Source organism: Jaculus jaculus, chromosome 6 (genome assembly GCF_020740685.1).
Source record: "Jaculus jaculus isolate mJacJac1 chromosome 6, mJacJac1.mat.Y.cur, whole genome shotgun sequence".
Classification (NCBI taxonomy): Eukaryota; Metazoa; Chordata; class Mammalia; order Rodentia; family Dipodidae; genus Jaculus; species Jaculus jaculus.
In genome coordinates this window covers 88,429,571-88,450,647 of record NC_059107.1, presented here as the reverse complement: position 1 = coordinate 88,450,647, position 21,077 = coordinate 88,429,571, and the positions used below count along the sequence as shown (strand labels likewise).

Genomic DNA, 21,077 nt, shown 5'->3' with positions numbered 1-21,077 from the left:
TTCATTCAGTCCTCGAGGGCCATTGTTCACTGTAAGGCTAGATAGGGCTCTCCTTTCCTGGCAGCACCAAGATTCCACAGCCAAAGAGCTCCCTGGAAGGCCGGCCCCACCAGACCACACTGCCACCCACGGAAAGGACTGGGCTGCGGAGAAAGGCAGGCCAGCATTCCAAGCAAGGAAGTGAGTGCGTGGGGGTGAGGTGAGAAGTCCGCCAAAAGGGAAATGGGGTTTTCTCAGTCGACCTCAGAAGAGCGGGTCCTCCAACCCGGGCCTCCAGTCAGAGGGTCTGGTTTTGCGATCAAAATGTAGCATTCATCCTAATATGGTTTTCCCTGTCCATACAGAAAGCATAATGCTCAACGGAACTGCATAGCCGACCTCGTCGGGCTAGTTTTGAAGAGAGAGAGCAGATCGAGGTGGGAAGGGAATGACAGGAACCCGACCCTCAGCGCAACGTGGCCGCCCTGGCCCAAGTTTGCCCCAGAAAACCCCACTGTAAACGTGGGCGGCGGCAGTCTGCGTCCTGCACATCCTGGCAGCGTCTCCAAAACGCGATGCCAGGGGGTGGCATGGACGAGGCGAGGTGACCCCTCGAGAACACAGCGGGCGCTGAGCCGGGCTGAAGTGGCCGCAGAGGAAGTCCGCGAGACGTGGGCCGCCGGCCGGCGCAGGCCGGAGCGCGGGCTCGGCGGGGCGCGCGGGGCGGGGCGGGGCGGGGCGGGGCGGGGCGGGGGCGGGACCCAGGTGGTGTTGATACACTAAGCGCGGAGGCCGGCCCCGCCCACTGACGCGGCCCGAGCCGCTATAACTCGCGCTCGCAGGGCAGCTCCGCACCGCGCCACGCCGCCCGCCGCCCGCGCCGACCACGCGTCCCGAGCCTCCCCCGACTCGACCCGCGCCCACCACCCAGGCCGCCATCCGCCACTTGTTTTTCTTCTGTCATTCAAAAAATTTTTTTTTCCGTCTGTTGTTGGATTTGAGAGAATTAGAAACATTTTTTTTTTTTCTTTACGATTGTTGTGTGACGGGGACAGCCCGCTCGAGACGTTCCCAAGGTTCCCGGGCGCAGGAGCGGAGAGCCGAGGTGAGGCGGGGGCGCCGGGAGGGATCGGGGAAGGGGCGGCAGCGCGGGCATCCCTCCGGTCCGCGTCCCCCCCATACCCCGGCCGGCCTGCTTCGGGGCTCGGGGGCGGCGTCCGCGTCCGCTGGGCGCGAAGCCGCATCCTTCCGTTAGGGGGAGGGGAGGGGAGTCGAGCCCGCCGCTCCTCTGCGGCAAGCCCGGTCTTGTGACTGATTTGCATTCATAAAAATAATTAACTCCAGGAATCCGGGGTGTGGCGGAGGTGGGCTTGGGCTTTCTATTCCAGTGGGTACCGGGTCATTTTTATTCCCGTGGGGAGCCCGGGCTGGGAAGGTTTGACAATCGGCGATCGATATTGCATCAGTTCCTTTCCCGGACTAGGAGGGGCCGGCGGGCCAAGTGCCCGTGGCCGGGTGTGTAAGAGGGCACGGGCGTGCGCGGGTAAACAAACCGTGTGCGCGCCCGGCCCCGGGTCGGGGCAACGCTTGGAGCGCCTCGTGGTCTCGCGAGCTGCCGCAGAGGCTTTTCGCGTCTGGGGGCTCGGGGCCCCGCGGCCGTGGCCATTGCACACGCTGGAGACGGGGTTGTGCGCCTTGGGAGCATGCACGCGAGCCAACCCCTGCATGGCTGTGCACCACCCCGGCGTGGCCAGCAGAGCCCCTTGCCTCCCTGCCCCCGCGCAGACCCGGGACAATGGAGAGGGTGAAGCGCCGGGGCCGCGGGCCGAGGGGCCTCGCGGGCGCGGCGCCGCGGTGGGATCATCTTTGTTCTCTCGGCCCCGCCGTCTGTACTTTTCCGCCTCTCGCCGCGCCCCCGCCCCTCGCGCACGGCTGGTACTTTTCCACTCGCCTGGCGGGGGATGAATCAGCCGCGCTGCGCCGCCCGGCGGCGTCACGTGATCGGGGCGGGCGCTGCGGTCCTGACGCGCCGCCTCTACCTTCGCAGGCAGCCTCGAGGGCCGGTGCACCGCCAAGGACAAAAGGAGCCCCGTTGCCTCCGGATGCTCAGCATGAAGAAGGCCGAAATGGTCAGGTTCAACATTTCCCCGGATGAGGACAGCAGCAGCTACAGTTCCAACAGCGACTTCAACTATTCCTACCCCACCAAGCAAGCCGCTCTGAAAAGGTGGGCGAAGTTGTGTGCTTCAGGGAAAAAAATAAAACATTAAGACAGCAGCAGGGTTGCTTGGGGGCTGACTCCCACCGGCGCTTTTGGAGGGCAGAACATTCAGAGTTACCTAGTTGTGTTGTTGCAACGACAGTCTCTGGAAGTCTTAGCCTTGTGCAACTCCTTGTTAATGTTTATACATTAAAAGGGTTGTGGCGGTGGAGGGGGGGGCTCTATTTCACATACATTGAAGCATCGGAATGCATGTCTCTTTCAATCGGTTTGCAATCATGTATTTAAATTTTTTTTTTTTTGTAGCCATTATGCTGATGTGGATCCTGAAAACCAGAACTTTTTACTTGAATCAAATTTGGGGAAGAAGAAGTATGAAACAGACTTTGTAAGTCACAGATTATTATTTTTTGTGTGTCTGGCTTTATGGAGTAAAAGAATAGTTTTACTTTTAGATTTCAAATCTAACTTGCCCAAAGCTGGTTTTCTCCATTTAATTATTGTTATATGTTTGGTTATCGTTTTCCCTCTATGTAGCATCCAGGTACTACTTCCTTTGGAATGTCAGTATTTAATCTGAGCAATGCGATTGTGGGCAGTGGAATCCTTGGGCTTTCTTATGCCATGGCTAATACTGGAATTGCTCTTTTTATGTAAGTATGTGTAAGTAGTGAGTCTGCCATGCAGGGCAGCTAATATTGATGATAAAACATTTTGGCTCCAGAAACAGAACTTACAATTATCTAAAGTTAGAAGTATGAGGCACTCGGAAATCTCTCCATTCTACTTAGATATTGCACAATGCCGAGAAAGCCAGTCAGATAAGGCAACAACACTAATACTGACAAGCCCAGTCTTTTGTTAAAGCCACTGGAACTTGTTAACAGAAAAAAAAATCTCTAATGGGGGTTGTTGATAGTTTGTTTGTTTTTTTTTAAGACTATTGGTAAGTTAAGGGTAACTATAAACTTTGTTTTGGAAAGAACAGAAGACAAAAAAAAATTAGATTAAGTGAAGTGCTTCTAAATGGGTTTCATTAATGAACAAAAGTCTTCCCCAAGGACGTGTGGCCCCTTAACATACATGAGGAAAAGAAAACTATAAGGTGTGGTGATATTTATCTAGCCTAGAACAAGTTTGCTTTAGGACAAATGAGTCACATTTTTCTGGTTGCTAAAAAGCAATTCATATGTGTTTTTTTTTTTTTTAACTGCTTTTTCCCAGATCAGTGTGATTGCCAAATGAATTTTTAAATAAGGGCCTACTTTTAAATGTTTTCCCCTCTAGTTGCCCAGTTAGAACTAGCTGCTGTTCCTTTGCAGCATTAATGTTTGTATAGAATTCTGGAGGTACTTACCCTTGGAGAATATGGTTGAAGAAAAAAGAATAAGGTGGGCTGGGGGAAGTAGATCAGTAGTAGAGTGCTTACTCAGCATATGAGAAAGCTAGGTTCAGCCAGTACCACCAAAAATAAATAAGTAAATAGAAAGAAGGAAAAATATGGCCCTTTTTCCAAGACAAGGAGCATCAGAGCACATGATAACCTGAGCATGTAATTTCCATTGTTCATGTCATAATCATTAAGTTTAAAACTGCCTGAGGACCCGTGGATAAGGCAATTTCTGTGGAGGCCTCTGATTTATCCTTTATGTTTCATCGTACAGATGTGGACTCCACACATACAGAGGGTACAACTGTCCCTTTGTGACCTGTGTGTTTTAGTTAGCTGACTGGTACAGTGTACTCAAGTTCTTTTTCTCTGTGATAGAATGTTCATGAAAAGAAAAGCGGACCTTAGCAAAGCTCTGCTTTGTGAAAATCCGCCCCGAGGCTAAGCCTGGCTTTGAATGCTGGAAGCAGGATTCAGGGGGCTTGCTTCTTTATGAGTGAGGCTTTTGAGTACTCTTGCCAAGGTGAAGAACCAGGAGCTTGCATAGAAAGGATGCTAGAGTTTCACGTTTTGTGCTAGGAAACATGAATGGCATGACCGTTAAAGATTTGAAATCCTTTCTGGTGCTTGCTATAAAACCAGCACAGTGGAAAAAGAACAAGGTTAATAGTACACGATTTGAGATACAATGGTGACTGTGTCATAAGTGAAAGCAAAACTCATGTTACTCTTGAACTTTTGGAATTCCGTAGGAGCTAATAATGTGTTTGATTAACCATTTTAATAAATGGCTAAATAATACCAAAATTGTGTGAGTTTTTATTCATGTGTTTACATTGTGTATATAGTTAAATGGGCCAAAGCCACTTGTTACCACAATTCCTGAAATGGCTAGCTGACCTTTTGAAGTACAATCACTCCTGAGGTTGAAAGTGACTAGAAAGGGCTCTAAAGGTCACTATCATCTCAGTTGAAGATACAGAAGGACCTGATTAGTTTTAATTGTTTTTAATTAAACCAACATTTTTTCTCAAGTTAGCGACAAAGGTAGTGTCACCCTAGTACTAAAGCCTGTAACAATTCTGACTCCAAATGGTAGCTTGATTTCACTTTTTGCATTGAACTCGGGAGACCTCAGTTTCTTTGCCAGCACCGAATACGGTGTTGTGTGCATTTTACTCACATGGGCTCAAAAGTCATGTGACTCTGTCTTGCTTGTTTTCTATGCATGTCCCTGATTTTTTCTTTCTTTTTTTTTCTTTACAAATAAATCTCTGATTTTCTTTGTTTGCCTGAGTGGAGGGAAAGTGAAGGTAGAATCAAGGAACTCCTAGCTTAAAGGAAAGCAAAGCAGCATTGGGATACCAATAGTCCTTTTTTGTCCTATATTTTATTTTTCTCCTCTAATCCAAGTGAAAGGGTCAGGAGAGGAGAGCTTTGCTCCATATAGCCTACTTGTTCTGGCACGGGCATTGTTTAGTGCAGTGACAATGCTTGGCCAGTGTTCACTGAGGGGTGCAGCCTAGTGTCAGCAGTTCTTCTCCCATCTATACTGAGTTGTTAGTAAAGTCTGTAGTGTGTGACTTCCTTCTCCCGTTTCTCATTTGTACAAGCTCATGTGGTCTCAAGATCAAACTAGAATCTACCTTGTTTTAGTTGCACAAAACCTTCTTGTAGGCTGGGTTTAATAAGTTGTACCAACATTTTACTAATAAAGGGAACCAATGAAACAGAGAAGTGGCAGGCATACAGCCAGAGTCAGAATACAGGTCTCCAATGGTACTGTGGGCTTCTTAGCATCTCCCACTGTATTGGACAGAATCCTTACATCCTTCCTCTTTAACATTAGAACTATCGTTTGAGACCTGCAAGTTATTAGTGTGAGGCAAGAGGTAGTGTTTGTTGACAAACTTGGCAGGAGAGGGAAAGATCGTTCTTGAGGCTTTTGGGTACAGATAAGACAAGCTCCACACTGAATATCATTTGTACAAAAGTGTTATCTTTACATCTATAGTCCTGATTGCTTATAATTGTGTGTCTTATCCTTTTCTCAGAATTCTCTTGACATTTGTGTCAATATTTTCCCTGTATTCTGTTCATCTCCTTTTGAAGACTGCCAATGAAGGAGGTACAGTAATGTTGATTTTCCTAAAGTACTTTTTACCTATTATGATTTTCTTCCATTCCAAGCATGCACTTCATGCTGTTGTGTTTTTCACTGTAGGGTCTTTGTTGTATGAACAACTGGGGCATAAGGCGTTTGGAATGGTGGGAAAGCTAGCAGCCTCGGGATCAATCACCATGCAGAACATTGGAGGTGAGTTTTTCAAAGGCATTTTGGGTAGCCTTCAGGTCTTATAGCACAGAGTGGTGACACGTGAGTTTAGTGTCACAGGCCACATTTTGCACTTGTAATGGTATAATTTTGTCTTCCTCCAGCTATGTCCAGCTACCTCTTCATAGTGAAATATGAGTTACCTTTGGTGATCAAGGCATTAATGAACATTGAAGATACAAATGGGTAGGTGCTAAGTAAGGTTACTCCTAAGAAACAGTGTCTATTGATGGTTAGATACATTTTATCCAAACCTGGATATTATATGATTATCAGTAAAATACCCTTAAGTGTTCCTGTTGAACCTAACCAAGAAACCCACTGCCCTCCCAGCTGATTTGAATTTTTCAGGGTGGAAGGCTAAAGATAAAAAAGCCCTCTTAATTTTAGGCAGCTAATATCAAATCTGTGTGAAAGAAAACATAACTTACCGTCTGCTTGAACTTGCTTTAACCTCTATATTGACACATGTTCCAGCTGTTGAACCTAGACCCCCAATTTAAAATTGAAGCTTTAGGTTATTTTTCAAAATCAATCTTTATACTTATTTAATACAGTAAACCAGAAAATGTATGGCTGTGCTATGAAAATGTTACACTTCTAGCAATGTTATTCTCCCCAGTGGAGTAAACAAAAAAGGATAATTTTCTAACATACATACAGTTTGTTACTTCAAAATATGTGTGGGAGCCGGGCATAGTGGCACATACCTTTAGTCCCAACACTTGGGAAGCAGAGGCAGGAAGATCACTAAGTCTAAAGCCTGAAACTACATGGTGAATTCTAGTTCCAAGTCAGCCTGGGGTAGAGCAAGGCCCTACCTGGAAAAATTTTTTAAAAAAAGAGGTCTGGTTATCTCTGGTGTCCCTTTATAAATTGAGTTCAGTAAGCTGATCTTTGAATATTGGTTTTCTGTGAAGTCCTTGTTAATGAAGTAAGTACTGGAATTCATGAGCAGGTAGCACTTAAAAAAATAGTTTTTTATTACCTAAAAAAGAAAAGACATATTTAGAGTATATTCATAATGTTTTCTATAAGTTCAGAAAGGACCTTTTGACTATCTTTGGGGTTAAGGTGGGTCATGCTGTTAGCACATCTAACCTTGAATAAGTTGGCTTCAGTGGAGGATTGAGTTTAGACTGATTGGGGAGGCAGGGGTTATAACTGTGAAGAGCTTTCCTTATTAAAATGTTTACTGGATGTATTTGCTAACAAATGCCTGAAGATAGCCTTGTTATAAAATTGCCTTCTTTCCAGTACTAGAAATATCAAATTAAAATATAAAGTTGGTATACACTTTTTTTCAAAGTGCTGAAGATAAGCTGACTGGCTTCACGAAGCAGCTTTGTTCCTATATTAGTATCAAGCCTTTTAAGAACCTTTGCATGTTATGAATCAGCTGGCAGTCTTCCCAGAGCAAGGAGGGGGACACAAGTTAAAGTGTTTCATGCCCATGTCTAACCTGAGTGAACAAATATTCATCAAGCATTAAAAGTTCCTCCTGTCTTAAGAGATGTGATTTTCAAAACTCCTTTTTTTTTTTTTTTTTTGTTTAGTATAATATGAGTCCTATTGAGCTGAGTAGCTGGTTTGACTGTTTCTCTCTTTAATTCAGATTGTGGTATCTGAATGGTGACTATTTGGTCCTGCTGGTGTCCTTGGTGCTCATTCTACCTTTGTCGTTGCTGAGGAATTTAGGTGAGCATATTTGTTTTTGAAGATAATTGAAATGAGTTACTGAGAGCTACAGGACCCTCAGAGTCTTTTGGTGCAGCCCATAAGGTCTGTGTTCTTTCAAAGTCCTGGCAGTGTAGCTCCTGACCGGTTAGAATACTTCATTGACCAAGTGATACTTATATTATTTTGGCTATGACTTTCATTTGTCATCATGTTACAGTTAGAAATTTAACACTGTATCCATTACACTTACGAAGTCTTTACAGCAAAATTGAATTATTCAATGGAAGAGAGGATGTTGGCTTTACTGAACCCTGTTTTCATGAAACTAATGCTCCTCTTTTTTCTTTTTTTCTACCTCTTAGGATACTTGGGATACACCAGTGGTCTTTCCTTGCTGTGTATGATGTTCTTTCTGATTGTGGTAGGTAGAGTTTTTCTTGAGAAAATACTTTTTAAAATAGGCCCCGTCGGCTTGCTCAGCTTAACAATTGTAAAATACTATATTTTCAGGTGATTTGCAAGAAATTTCAGATCCCCTGTCCTATGGAAGTTAGTTTACTACTCAATGAAACAGTGAACAGCACCTTTCTTCCTTCTTACCTGGCACAGAACATGTCTATGACTGAAGGGGATTCCTGCAGGCCACGTTATTTTATCTTCAACTCACAGGTAACCAAATACAATCTGTATTTTCTCCAGTAACTTTAGGAGAAGAGAGTTGTTACCTATTGGAAATTTCAAAATAGCTTGAGGTGAAGGGAGAGTGGATGGCTGCTTATTTTACAATATAAACCCAAGCTTCCTTCAGTTCCCAGTAGTGAGCTAATCATATATTTCCTCAGTGATTAGCTCACTACTCTGAACTGAAGGAAGCTTGGGTTTATATTGTAAAATAAGCAAGTAATCACATGGTGCAAAAATGGACACGCTTCAGAAATTAGGGTGCTGATCATACTTGGTGAGCTGTAAGGAGGCTTATTGTGCAAAAGAAGCTGATAACTTTAGGCTTTGAATGGAGCAATCCTGCACGGTTGACCAGGGCATTACATCAGGTTGTGAAATGTACTTTTATATCTTTTACAGACTGTTTATGCTGTGCCAATTCTGACATTTTCATTTGTTTGCCATCCTGCTGTTCTTCCCATCTATGAAGAACTGAAAAGGTACTTTATTTTTTAATTTATTAATTAGATGGTCTTGTATCCACTTCTAGAATACATACTTAAGCTTTTTTCTGTATTTAACACAGCCGCAGCCGTAGAAGAATGATGAATGTGTCCAAGATTTCATTTTTTGCTATGTTTCTGATGTATCTGCTTGCTGCCCTCTTTGGATACTTGACATTTTATGGTAAATAATTCCTACTTGTGTGTGGTGGGAGTAGCCATCTATTTATTGAAGTAAGACTGCCACTTTTCTGTGTATAATTTTACTGTGAAAGATTCCTGTGGTTTGCTATATCTGTGATGAGAAATTGAATATAGAACTTAATCAGTAATTCTAGAACTCAAACAACACATTAGCTATTTGATGCTGTGCTTGTGTGCTATCCTTGCCTCTAAGAAGTGTGTGCTGCCTGTCCTCATCACCTTTAACTGTGTAACACACACACAAACTGAGCCAAACCACGGGATTTAGCTCCTGTTATTTTCAATGGAGGTCATGTGGCTAATCTCTACTTGGGTATTCAGAAAAGTTTCCCTTCAATGTTACTTTAATTGCATTAATCATAATTCCAAATTAATCTTATTAGCCTCTTAGTTTACAGTCATTTATGAGTAGCTAATAATTTTAGTACAGATTTCATTGTAAGTTATATTTTCTGCTTGATTCCCAGAGTAAAGCACTCACTAAAAGCTTTTGTGGTCTTTCCCTGTAGAACATGTTGAGTCAGAACTGCTTCATACCTACTCTTCTGTCCTGGGAGCTGACATTCTTCTTCTTGTCGTCCGTTTGGCTGTGTTGGTGGCTGTCACCCTGACTGTACCAGTGGTTATTTTCCCAGTAAGTAATCACCTGCTGGTGGAGTTGGATGAGTCTTTGAATATACAGATCTGTGAGATTTTGTCTTCTGGGAGATGGGCACTAGTAAAGCAATACCAACTTGGGGGTGGTTAGCAGAGGTAGATGCTTTGTAGATTTTCAGATCATGTGACATCTTTTTTTTTATAACTAAAGACAAAAAAATGGCTTTTAATAATTATATATTAGGTTCAGGTAGAAAACCACAAAGGGGCAGGGATACCATTTTCCTTTAGAAGTAATTACTGTTTTTAGATCTATTCTCAATTACTTGGGAAGTTTTGGCATTAAGTAAAGCTGAATTTTTAAGAAAATTATCAATGATTACTTTTTGCAGATCCGCAGCTCCATAACTCACTTGTTGTGTGCGGCGAAGGATTTCAGTTGGTGGCGCCACAGTGTCATTACAGTTTCTATCCTGGCATTTACCAATTTGCTCGTCATCTTTGTCCCTACTATTAGGGATATTTTTGGTTTCATTGGTAAGTATGAGTTCAAATTATTGGGATATTAGAACTTAAAAATCCCGTATTCATTGAGTTCTCAAGGAACTGTAAATGCTTTTTTGTAGGTGCGTCGGCTGCTGCCATGCTGATCTTTATTCTTCCATCTGCCTTCTACATCAAGTTAGTGAAGAAAGAGTCTATGAGATCTGTACAGAAAATTGGGGTACGTGAATGATTGAGACTGGAGAAATGGGTGCTCTTGTAATAAGCAGAAGTTCACCCAACAGATTTTGAGTTTCTTGATCACTTTAATAGCTTCACTTTAAGTTTCTAGTGAACATTTCAGTGAAGAAATAAACTTCACAAAAAAGATCAGGGAGGGGAGGTAAAAGATAGCTTCCTATCTAATGAATACTTAAGTTAATTGCAGGAAAATTATTTAAGAGCTATGTGCAGGATAGTGACACAGTTTTCAACATTTGTTCAAGTAGTGTCGCCTGCCTCCTGTGTGAGGGGCACTGGAGTGTGCACCAAAGTATGTAGTAGGCCGGAAGATGGGTATTCAGTTGAGACTGACCATTCTGGGGCAGAGCTCTGCTAGGCTCCTCCACAGGGCCCCTACCGTGTACATTCTCTCAGGTGTAGTGACAGCTGGTTGCAGAGAGGGTTCACTAACCACATACCACACTTTTGGAACCAGAAACCTGGTGGAAATATTTGGGAATGATGCTACTTCTCCATAATAATGCTTTCCACTACTATGCTGATCTGAAGAGTGAAGTTAGGAGTAAACTAATGTGTGAATTTTTCCTGAGGTGACAAATAAAAATCTATTAAACCCCATATATAGCACTAATGACCTGCACTAGAAATTGTTCTATGCAAGTCTTAAAGTCTGAATTTGATCAGGGTTACTTGCAAGAGCATGGACAACTAAATTAGTGGTTATACCACTGAGGAAAAGATTTCCTCCTGTCTTAAACAAACCTTATCTGCCTTGCCTGTATACCTTCAGGAGGGTTGGAGCCTTAGGAGGCCCTCCTCCTCTTCATGCAGAAATGTTAATGAACCCAGTAATCCTGTGGATAATAACAGCTAAGAGTTCAAGATGGCAATGTCCATGTAATGCCCCGAAGACAGTGTTCTACAGCACTAAGTTATGGCTCATAAACATACTCCCAGTTTTTGCTGGGGATGTAGCTTATTAGAGTGCTTACCTACCGTGCACAATGATCACTGGTCCTGCATAAACCGGGTGAGGCAAGCCACCTGTATTCCTACCTGGAAGTGCGGGAGTCAGAAGTTGAAGATTTTTCTTGGTTACATAGTGAGTTGAAAGCCAATGTGGTATGGAGGAGATCCTGTCTAAAGAAAAAGATGAGGGAGATCTTGCTTCATTTAGGTTCACTTTAGGAAGACTTGGGTTTGATTTTTGTAATTAAATTTTGCTTTAAATGGCAGAATACCCTAGTCCAACTCTATAAGGTTTTTCAGCAAGAAAACTTGTGTGAGAGAAAAAATGAGAGAAAGTTCAGAAAGCTGAAGAAGTATGAATTACAAATAACTATTGGATGTAAAAACAGTTTATATCTACCTCAGACCATAGAATATTACCAGTGAAGCTTTAGGAACCTGTTTAGCAGCTAGAGGAAGGTATGTGTCTGTATTTTGTCTCTGATGAGTTCTCTGTCCTTACAGGCTCTGCTCTTCCTCATGAGTGGTGTCGTGGTGATGATCGGAAGCATGGCTTTGATTGTTTTGGATTGGGTACACAATGCCTCTGCAGGTGGCCATTAATTGGCACCACTGAAACTCAAATAGTCCATGTGATGCCAGTGTTGAGTCATCTCAACTGCTATGAAATTTCACATAATGTTTTCAGTTCACTTCCTTTTGAAGTGCAGATTCCTCGCTGGTTCTTCTGGATGCAGAATAAGTGAACTTTTCTTTTTGTTTTGTTTTTTTTAAAAGAAACTTATCTGTATGTAAGGAATGGATACGAACAGCAAAACCACGAGTCTCTGGTTAAGGGAAGTGACGATTTTATTCCATTCCAGAGAATGGACGAACTCTTATCAAGCCACATGTTTGGCTTTGTCATTGTTTAACTTAGATATTTTATGGTTTTACTTGAATGTGCCTAATGGAACCATTCGATGTGAGAAACAATTCTTAATTCATAGCAAAGTATTGAAATACGCATTGAGAAAAACACTTATTATTTTTTGTACCAAAAATACTTAAAAGACCTCAGAAGCACTATTTTACTTTTAAGAAATTGCTTTGTTTTTGAACTTTATCCAGAACCAGTTGTCAGTAAACTCTGTAAAATAACTTCATTAGTATTTAAAGATGAATATTAGTATTGTGAGGTAACTTTGCCTTTTTTGCAGGCATTTAAGCCAAATACTTTTTTACCCAAAATCATTTTAGGGAAATGTTGTTTTGAAAAATTGTACCATGAGCTAGAGTTTTTTCCACTCAAACTTCATTTAAAGTATAACTATTGTTGCACTGAGTCTGGTGAACTCGGTTCATCACTTTCTTCTGCCCCAAGTAATTGGTTCATTTAGACTGAGTTGATTAGTCTCCAACCTGTTGGAATGGAAAATAATGTAGATATTTCTGTGGGAAATAACTAATTTCAAGGTACCAAATAGTGCAATTGGGTAAAACAGGGTTTATTCAGTTGCATCTGTCTCCAGAGTTGTATTAACAGCTTTGGATCTTTTTGGGCCAGCCCTTTTAAACCATTGCTTCCAGCAGTGAAAAATGGGCATTTGATGGCCACAGGCCAAAATTGTTCTATGCAGAGAGTACAACTTCTCAAACGCTCGTCCACTGGAAGTGTGATTTACCCAACAGTATGTGGCTTAGTTGTGTTCAGTTTTGTCTGTAGTAGAGGTCTAGTCCACAGGTCACACCTAGTATCTGGTATAATACAAGTTTCCCGTGCAGTGAGCTTTCTAAAAATTTGCACTGGATTGTCATCTCATTCTTGTACAATGCTGAATTATTTGTTTACATCGAACAAATGACTAGTTAGGGAAAACAGTGCAACTTGATTGTATGTAGGTTTTTGGTCCAACTGCATGCTCACCCCTTCCATTTCAATTCCACTTAAAAATGAAAACATAACTTTGAAACTTGGCTTTAAGAGCACATGTATTGTATGTTACAGTGTATGGTGACTATACTATTAAGTAATGTGGTACTTTGCTCATCAGGCATAACATCTAAAATCTTACACATAATTCCATTAAGTGGTTGAGGGAAGCAAATAATGGAATCAGCTAGCCACATGGCTCTTAAACAGCTTTAGTTTGAGGCAAGGGCCAGAAATGTGGCAAACATGGTTATTTTGTTTGTTTGTTTTTGTTATGCATTCTTGTATTATATATGTGACTAAAATTATAGGCAAGATTTGTCAGCTGTTAAAGACCCTTACAGAACTGGAAGACGTCTTGTAGTGCTGCATTGGGTGAGAACGATGGTCCATTTTTGTTTCTGCGAAGATGAGATGACTGGGGACCATCTGGAAAGAGCAAGGCAGTGAAAAGCTGAACTACAGCATTGCTTTCATATAAGTGGACTTTGGGCACTCCATTTGAATCCAGAACCTCACCTGTACTTCAGACCAAGAATCGGCATGTCTACTTGAATTCCCAGAAAGAGCTGCTCATGTGATAGACCTGCCAGGGAACACTGAGAAATGAGTTCACACTTTCTTGCGCTGGCGAAAGTACTGTAGCAACCAGGAAGGAATAGAGAAAAAGAATCCTACCCCTAACCTCCACTACTTACGGTTCAGAATCAATTCCTGGATAAAATTCCAATGCATGCTTTTCTTGGAACTATTTTACCTGCCTTGAGGTTCCCGAACAGTGAATTCCCATTAATGAGCAGTCTTCAGTATTAAAGCCACTGTCTTGTCACCTCATTTTGCATTACTGTCTTCCGTGGATGTTTTCAGTTATAACTGTAATGTTATTTATAGAACATCATTAATCCATTAAAGCTAACCTATTTTTCAATATTTATGATAATCTATGTACATACATTGTCCATATGTATTTGTAAATAGGTTGTATATAGTGTCAGGATTGGGTCTTGGGTTAAGTGTATATATTCCTGCAATTTTTCTTAACTGCATTTTGATGAATTCACATCTGTAAGTCCCCAAAGTACCTACTTTGACATTGTATAAATACTAAACATTTAAAATATTTGTTTAAATTGTATTTGCAATAAACTGGTTGGACATCAGATTTTTTTTTCATGAAAACTTGGTGCAAGTTCAGATCTCTTATTTAAGTTTTCAGTGATACCTAAGTTTCAAAATGCAGTAGTAGTCAATGTGATCTAATACAGTGAAGTCAAATGTGATCTAATTATGAAAGACTTGAGAAGCCTGGGTGTGTTCAATTGATGTGTATATAGTGTAAATATCCCCCATTGTACTGTTAGGCCAACAATTCCAGTGTGGCTTGTTGGCAAAGAGTGCTACACCAGTTTCAATGAAACATGTATGTTTTAGCTGAACTAAAATAAATACATGCTTACTCCTGAGTAGCCATGTTTTCTTCGGGGTAATGGGATGATCAGCATCTGAGGCGTAATAAATCCAGCACCTAGCACTGAAGAAGTATTCATGTAATGTGGTTACAATGAAAGAGTTAAGTTCCAGGAGGTTCTAAGTATAAATTTATGTTGTGGAGTTGGGACGAAAGACCCAGTCTTAAACTGGTGGGGCGACACAGGCCTGTTCCAGAGCATGAGAATCCATGGGAACTAGTTAATGTTGCAGCTTCTGGAACAAATGTAGATGGTCTGGTAGATCTGACTGCAGAGCAGTGCCCTTGATGCATAGTTAAAATCCAGGAGTCCTGAGATATACCTAAGCAGAAGTTGGGTTAAATTCTGGTGATCTAGCTGCAGGAAAAGAAGTAATGGCCAAACTGGTAGCACTAAGTAACACCTGACTTTCGGAACTAAGGCTGGGTAAAGAGGCTACCAAGAGTCAGTGTAGGTTATAAAGCTGAAATAAAAGGAAGATACCACTGGACAACATAAATCAGTTGCCCAAGTTGGAATTCGTCTGCAGTGGCTGGAGGTCCTGGTGTGCGCATTCTATCTGTCTCTTCCTCTCTCTGATAATAAATAAATATAAAGAAATGGCCCAGAGATATCAACAAACTCATTCTTTTTGGATTCTTACTTCTAGACTTCTCAAAAGACACCCACATGGTTTTGTAACCTTGACTCAACTCAATAGCATCCTCAGGTCACTTCTTCCCCTATGTCCTGCTCATCAAATTCCCTATGAATTTGTCCCCGGCAGAACAGTGTTCAGCAGGTAATACAGGGGTACTCCATAATATTGTTAAATGAATAAGTGTCCCTTATAGCTATTTTTTTAAATTATTTATTTATTTATTTATTTATTTATTTATTTATTTATTTGAGAGCGACAGACACAGAGAGAAAGACAGATAGAGGGAGAGAGAGGGAATGGGCGCGCCAGGACTTCCAGCCTCTGCAAACGAACTCCAGATGCGTGCGCCCCCTTATGCATCTGGCTAACGTGGGACCTGGGGAACCGAGCCTCGAACCGGGGTCCTTAGGCTTCACAGGCAAGCGCTTAACCGCTAAGCCATCTCTCCAGCCCCCTTATAGCTATTTTTGAGTAAGAATTTACTAAACGCGAGAAAAACACAACGTGTCATAAAATTAGAGACTGATTTAAAAGATGTGATTTACTCACTTTTCAAGTTGCTCTTCAGCATGAAGGCTTTCTATCTGCCTCCAGGTGGCAGAAGCCATCCTTAACCCCTACCTGTTCAGATTTGGTGTGTCGTACCCCCCCCCCCCCCAGGCCCTGCCCCCTACAGACTGAAGGAAGCATTAGCCTGGCAAATCTGGTCACTGATGTCTGGCTTGTTCCGAGGGATGTTTCCATCAGAATGCTATGTTAGTGACGACGGTTTAGTTATGTTCACCTGGAACAGTGGATCCTGCCTTGTTGGTTTGCCAGGCTGCTGTGCACAAACCATGGTTAATGAAATGCTCCAGGTTTTATCGCTGGGCTCCATGGTGCTGGTGGCTAACACTACTTGTTTAGTAGTATATGCATCTGTAAGCAGCCCTCCCCCACCAGTAAAAACCTTAGACCCCAGGGCAAAGGTTTCATGCATGTGTGGTCTTGGACAAGAAAGGTCTTGGAGTTGCCAGGCATGGTGGTGCACAACTTTAATCCAAGCACTGGGGAGGCAGAGGTAGGTGGGAGGATCGCTTGAGTTTGAGCCCATCCTGACACTAACATAGTGAATGTCAGGCCACCCTGGCCTAGAGTGAAATCCTACTTTGAAAAAATAATAAATAAAAAAAGAAAGATGTAAAGAAAGGTCTGGAATCCTGAGTTGGACACCTCTGGATTCCAGGGTTTCATTATTGTCTTCCTGGTGCGTCACTTCTCTGTGCTTTTCTGTCATAAGTCTTGGCAGCCAGTGCTGCCTGCATTTGGCTCTTGGGAGTTGTTATCAGCAAATGATATGTGTTTGCTCACCAGCTTTCCCTGCACTATCGCTTACAATCCTTAGTCTCTCTTGGTTTCTCCAGGAAGAAGCTATTATGAATGAAAGCCTCCTTCTGAACATGTCATCATAACCAATTCTCAGAATCAGCCATTTCTTGGGGATTTTTGGAATTCTTCTGTGTCCCAAAAATACAACACCAACTTCCAAAGTGACATGTTTTTACTGAAAATGAAACAAAGTCACAAATCAATGGAAATGTTTAAAGCAAGGAATAGGGAGGAGCCGAACATGTTAAAGAGTGTCTGGGTCTTGTTTGTGTGTTTGTTTATTGGCTTTTTGAGACAGGGCCTCATGTAGTCCAGGCTGGCTTTGAACATGCTATGTAGCTAAGGATGGTCTAGAAGTCCTGATCCCCTGTTGCCCCTACCCCCTAAGTGCTGGGAGCACTAGAGTGTGCCATCATATGTAGCTTTGAAGATGTTTCAATTATGGATACAATTCCAACAAGTAGCTATTTATTGTTCTTAAGAGGAAATGTGCCTCTTAGCTTAAAAAAATGGTATTTCTTTTTGTTTGTTTCATTTTCTTTGTACTTTTGTTGAAAATGACTGACGGCTCAAGAAATGTGGAACTCATGGTTCACAACCCTCTGCTCCAGCTAGAGAAATTGTATTTTTAAACCGATCCTTAAATAGAAAGACCCAAAGAAGGAAATATGTGGAATATGAAAATCTTCTCAGAATGCACGAGAACCTCATAAATTTGGAAACATTCTTCTCATAAGCTGTTCCACAAAGAAATGTGTAGCATATACAGCCTGCCCTGGAGGCAATGAAGTAGACTGGAGAGCACTCTTTGTTGTTTTCTTTCTTTTTTCTTTTGTTTTTTTCCAAGTAGGGTCTCACTGTAGGCCAGGCTGACCTGGAACTCATTCTGTTTTCTCAGGGTGGCCTTGAACTCATGGGGATCCTCCCACTTCTGCCTGGGATTAAAGGTATGTGCAACAGGACAGCATTCTTGCTTGTGGGGGAGAGGCTAGTGTGTTACATTAAAAAACAAACAAGCAAAAAAAGAACCCCCACTTCATTCTTAAAGAAACACACACAAACAATAATTCACTTAAAGACTGATTTCCAGTACTATCACAGATCACCACAGTACTTGCGGGATAATGATCTCACACTAGCTTCCAAGATGCCACCCTTTTTCTGGAAAGCTCTTCTGGTTTGGGATGGGAGGGAATAGTGTGGCCTTGTGGTTATGTGCAGATGGGTTCAAGTTTTGATTTGCCATTCCTAGCTGTGTGATCTCTATCTAGATCCATAACCCGTCTCAGCCTCAGTTGGCCTGCTTTGTAATGAAATATAATGAAAGTGTAATTTACATGACTCAGGGTTCACCATGATCCAGTACTGCTGAAAGCAACCACTCCAACCCAATGCAAGTTCCTCTTAAACCCACTTTTCACTGAAGAACAAACTGAGTATTAAAGAGTTAGGCTTCAACCTAAAGAAGTTAAATAACATATCCTAGAAAGGGGTGGAGCTGATTAAACCCCAATCCTGATCCCATGCTATTAATCCATTCACTTTAAAAGTAAAGTAAGGATCAGGCATGGTGATGCACACTTTTAATCCCAGCACTTGGGAGGCAGAGGAAGGAGGATCTCCATGAGTTATTGGCCACCTGGAAGCTACATAGTGAATTCCAGGTCAGCCTGGGCTGGAGAGAGAGACCCTGCCTTGAAAAAAAAAAAAAAAAAAAAGAAAGAAAAGAAAAGTAAGATTAGGGGATGGAGAGGTAGCTTAGTGGTTAAAGGCAGTTGCCTGCAAAGTATGGATTTAACTACTCAGTACCCAAGTAAAGCTGGATGTACAAACTGGAGCATGTATCTAGAGTTTGTTTTCAGGAAGCACTGGTGCATCCATTCTCTCTCTCTTCCTTATCTCCTAAACCTTTTTTATTTTAACTCCAGACACATGCACCACCATGTGTATTTGGTTTACATGGGTTCTGGGGAATTGAATCTGGGCCCTTAAACTTTGCAAGCAGGCTCCTGGATCAGTAAGTCATTTCTCCAGTCCAAATATTTTTTCTTAATTTTATTTATTTATGAGAGAGAGAGAGAGAGAGGCAGATAAAGAAAATATGGGTACACCAGTGCCACTGCAAATGAACTCCAGATGCATGTGCCACCCTGTGCAGCTAGTTTATGTGGGCACTGGAGAATTGAACTTGGATCCTTAGGCTTTGCAGGCAAGCACCTTAACCACTAAGCCATCCCTACAGACCCAAATACTTAATTTTTTTTTTTTTTTTTTTGAGGTAGGTTCTCACTCTGGCTCAGGCTGACCTGGAATTAACTATGTAGTCTCAGGGTAGCCTTGAACTCATGGTGATCCTCCTAACTCTACCTTCTGAGTGCTGGGATTAAAGGCATGTGCCACCATGCCTGGCCCAAATACTTTTTAAAATAAGATAAATATTGGGCACTCATGTCTAGGATTGTTTGGGATATTATATTGTTTGGGATACCACTGTATATTTCACACAATGGAGTATTATGCAGTTCATTTCTGTAATGAAAAACATGCATGAAAAAGCAAGTCCCAGAATCTGCCACACATCTAATATTATCTGCTTTTTATAAAGTTTAAATCAACTAAAATGAAATAACCATATTAGCATGCTCACATATTTGCAAACACAAAGAAAGAAGCAAGAGAAAGATAGTGGTTAGTTAGGACAGGAAGAGATTATACTGGGTAAGCATAGAGGCAGATGGAAATGACTATCAACATTCTAGTTTTATGGTATTCATAGGAAGAAGGTGAGAAATTGATAGACAATCAAAAGGCATATAAACCAATGGTGACTGTGTGTGAAATAGCTGAGTATCCCAATATGCGATTCTAAAGTCCATAAAAAGTGACTCCTGGGCAGGTGTAAAACACAGTAGCCATGGTAAATTGTCAATTTTCTGTCATATTTTCACCTATAAATGAGGACATTTCCTATGGCTTGACCTAATAGTGCATCAAAAAGCACTTGTCTCTTCTAGTCACCTTTCTTTTAGTCTGCTTAATGTGATGGATGCCTATACAGTCCCACAGCCAATGAACTCATCCCCTTCCTCCAGCTCAGGATGTCCAATCCCAATACCAACATCAGCCTGCTGGGGCTGGGATGAAATATTATGGTTTAAGATATGTTTGGATGTCAAGTTGACCAGAAGTGATGCAGTGACAGTTAGTCCTGACAGTTAGCTTGATTTGATTGGAAAGCACCTAGGACAGAATACTGGGTGTATCTGTGAGGGCATTTTCAGGAAAGTTAACAAGCAGGCTCAGACCTTCCCTAAAGTTGAGCAGCACTGTCCCATATCCTGGGGGACCCAGATGAAATAAAAAGAGAAAATCAAACCAGCTTTATACCAGCCAACCAGCATTCTCTGTTCTTGATTGCCATGACTGTGTTCTATCATGCCCTCCCCATCATGCTGGACTAAAAACCTCTGAAATCATGAACCAAAGTAAACCTTTCCTCCTTTCAAATATCTATCTATCTATCTATCTATCTATCTATCTATCTATCTATCTATCTATCTATATATCTTCAGTCTTCTTTAATGCTAAAGGATCCTCAGGTTCTCCAGGATCCAGTCTTGAAATCAGTGCCTCATGTTGGGACCAGTCTTAACCTTACGTGCTTCACCTGGATTTGTTTTTGACATTTGCTGGAGGTTTCCATCTCAGTCTGTGGTAGAGCCACAGGGCTCTTTCTATAACCCTTGTCATTTGGTGCTTGTCGGCTAGATTCTGGCATTCCTATAATTCCTACAAAAACACCTTTGTATTGGAGCTCTGCTCCCTACAGCCCACTCCCCACATTGCAATCACAGCCTGCTTCCTCAGAACTAGTGAGCAAATCTGTTCTCTAAAAACCCTAATCCCTTGGGCTGAAGAGATGGCTTAGTGCTTAACGCGCTTGCCTGCAAAGCCTAAGGCCCCAGATTGTCCAGATCCAGATGCACAAGGTGAGGCAAGCACAAGGTCACACATGCCCATTAGGTGGCACAAACATCTGGTGTTTGATTTCAGTGGCTGAGGCCCTAGTGTGCCAATTCTCTCTCTCTCTCAAATAAAAAAATAAAATATTAAAAAAATAAAAAAAATTTAAAACCCTAATCCCTGTCCTGTCAGCACAAAGTTTCAAATTCTCATGGCCCTTCGTGAATGGGATTTCTACCTCCCTAGCTATGCATTACCACTCACATCCCGCCTCTTACTCCATGTCTCAAACACAAAGAATTATTTGTAGGTATCAGAATCCTTCACATCCCTCCACCTCCCTGCCCTTGCTCTCAATTTATATTTCACTTGAACACTGCTTCCTGCTCTCCTGCTGCTGAGTAGTCTCATTTTTCATCAGGACTCACACCCAAAACTGCCAACTTCCCTTCTGTGTT

General features: G+C 42.1%; 1 protein-coding gene across 3 annotated transcripts; it reads left to right on the top strand.

Annotated features, from left to right (window-relative positions):
• The first annotated feature begins 856 nt into the window (after positions 1-856).
• On the top strand, positions 857-14,642 carry Slc38a2 (solute carrier family 38 member 2). 3 transcript variants are annotated; one of them, XM_004668539.2, is made up of 16 exons: positions 857-1,084; positions 2,027-2,206; positions 2,507-2,588; positions 2,738-2,853; positions 5,645-5,718; positions 5,815-5,907; positions 6,030-6,111; positions 7,541-7,623; positions 7,968-8,026; positions 8,116-8,274; positions 8,689-8,768; positions 8,855-8,955; positions 9,485-9,609; positions 9,965-10,109; positions 10,199-10,296; positions 11,772-14,642. In XM_004668539.2, exons 2-16 carry the CDS (start codon positions 2,082-2,084, stop codon positions 11,868-11,870), a joined length of 1,521 nt encoding a protein of 506 aa, XP_004668596.2. In that variant the 5' UTR covers positions 857-1,084; positions 2,027-2,081; the 3' UTR covers positions 11,871-14,642. The 3 variants fall into 3 exon arrangements, with proteins under 3 accessions (XP_004668596.2, XP_012806645.2, XP_045007567.1); XM_045151632.1 differs by lacking the exon at positions 857-1,084 and adding an exon at positions 1,473-1,494; XM_012951191.2 differs by lacking the exon at positions 2,738-2,853 and having other exon boundaries at positions 858-1,084.
• The last annotated feature ends 6,435 nt before the right edge of the window (positions 14,643-21,077 follow it).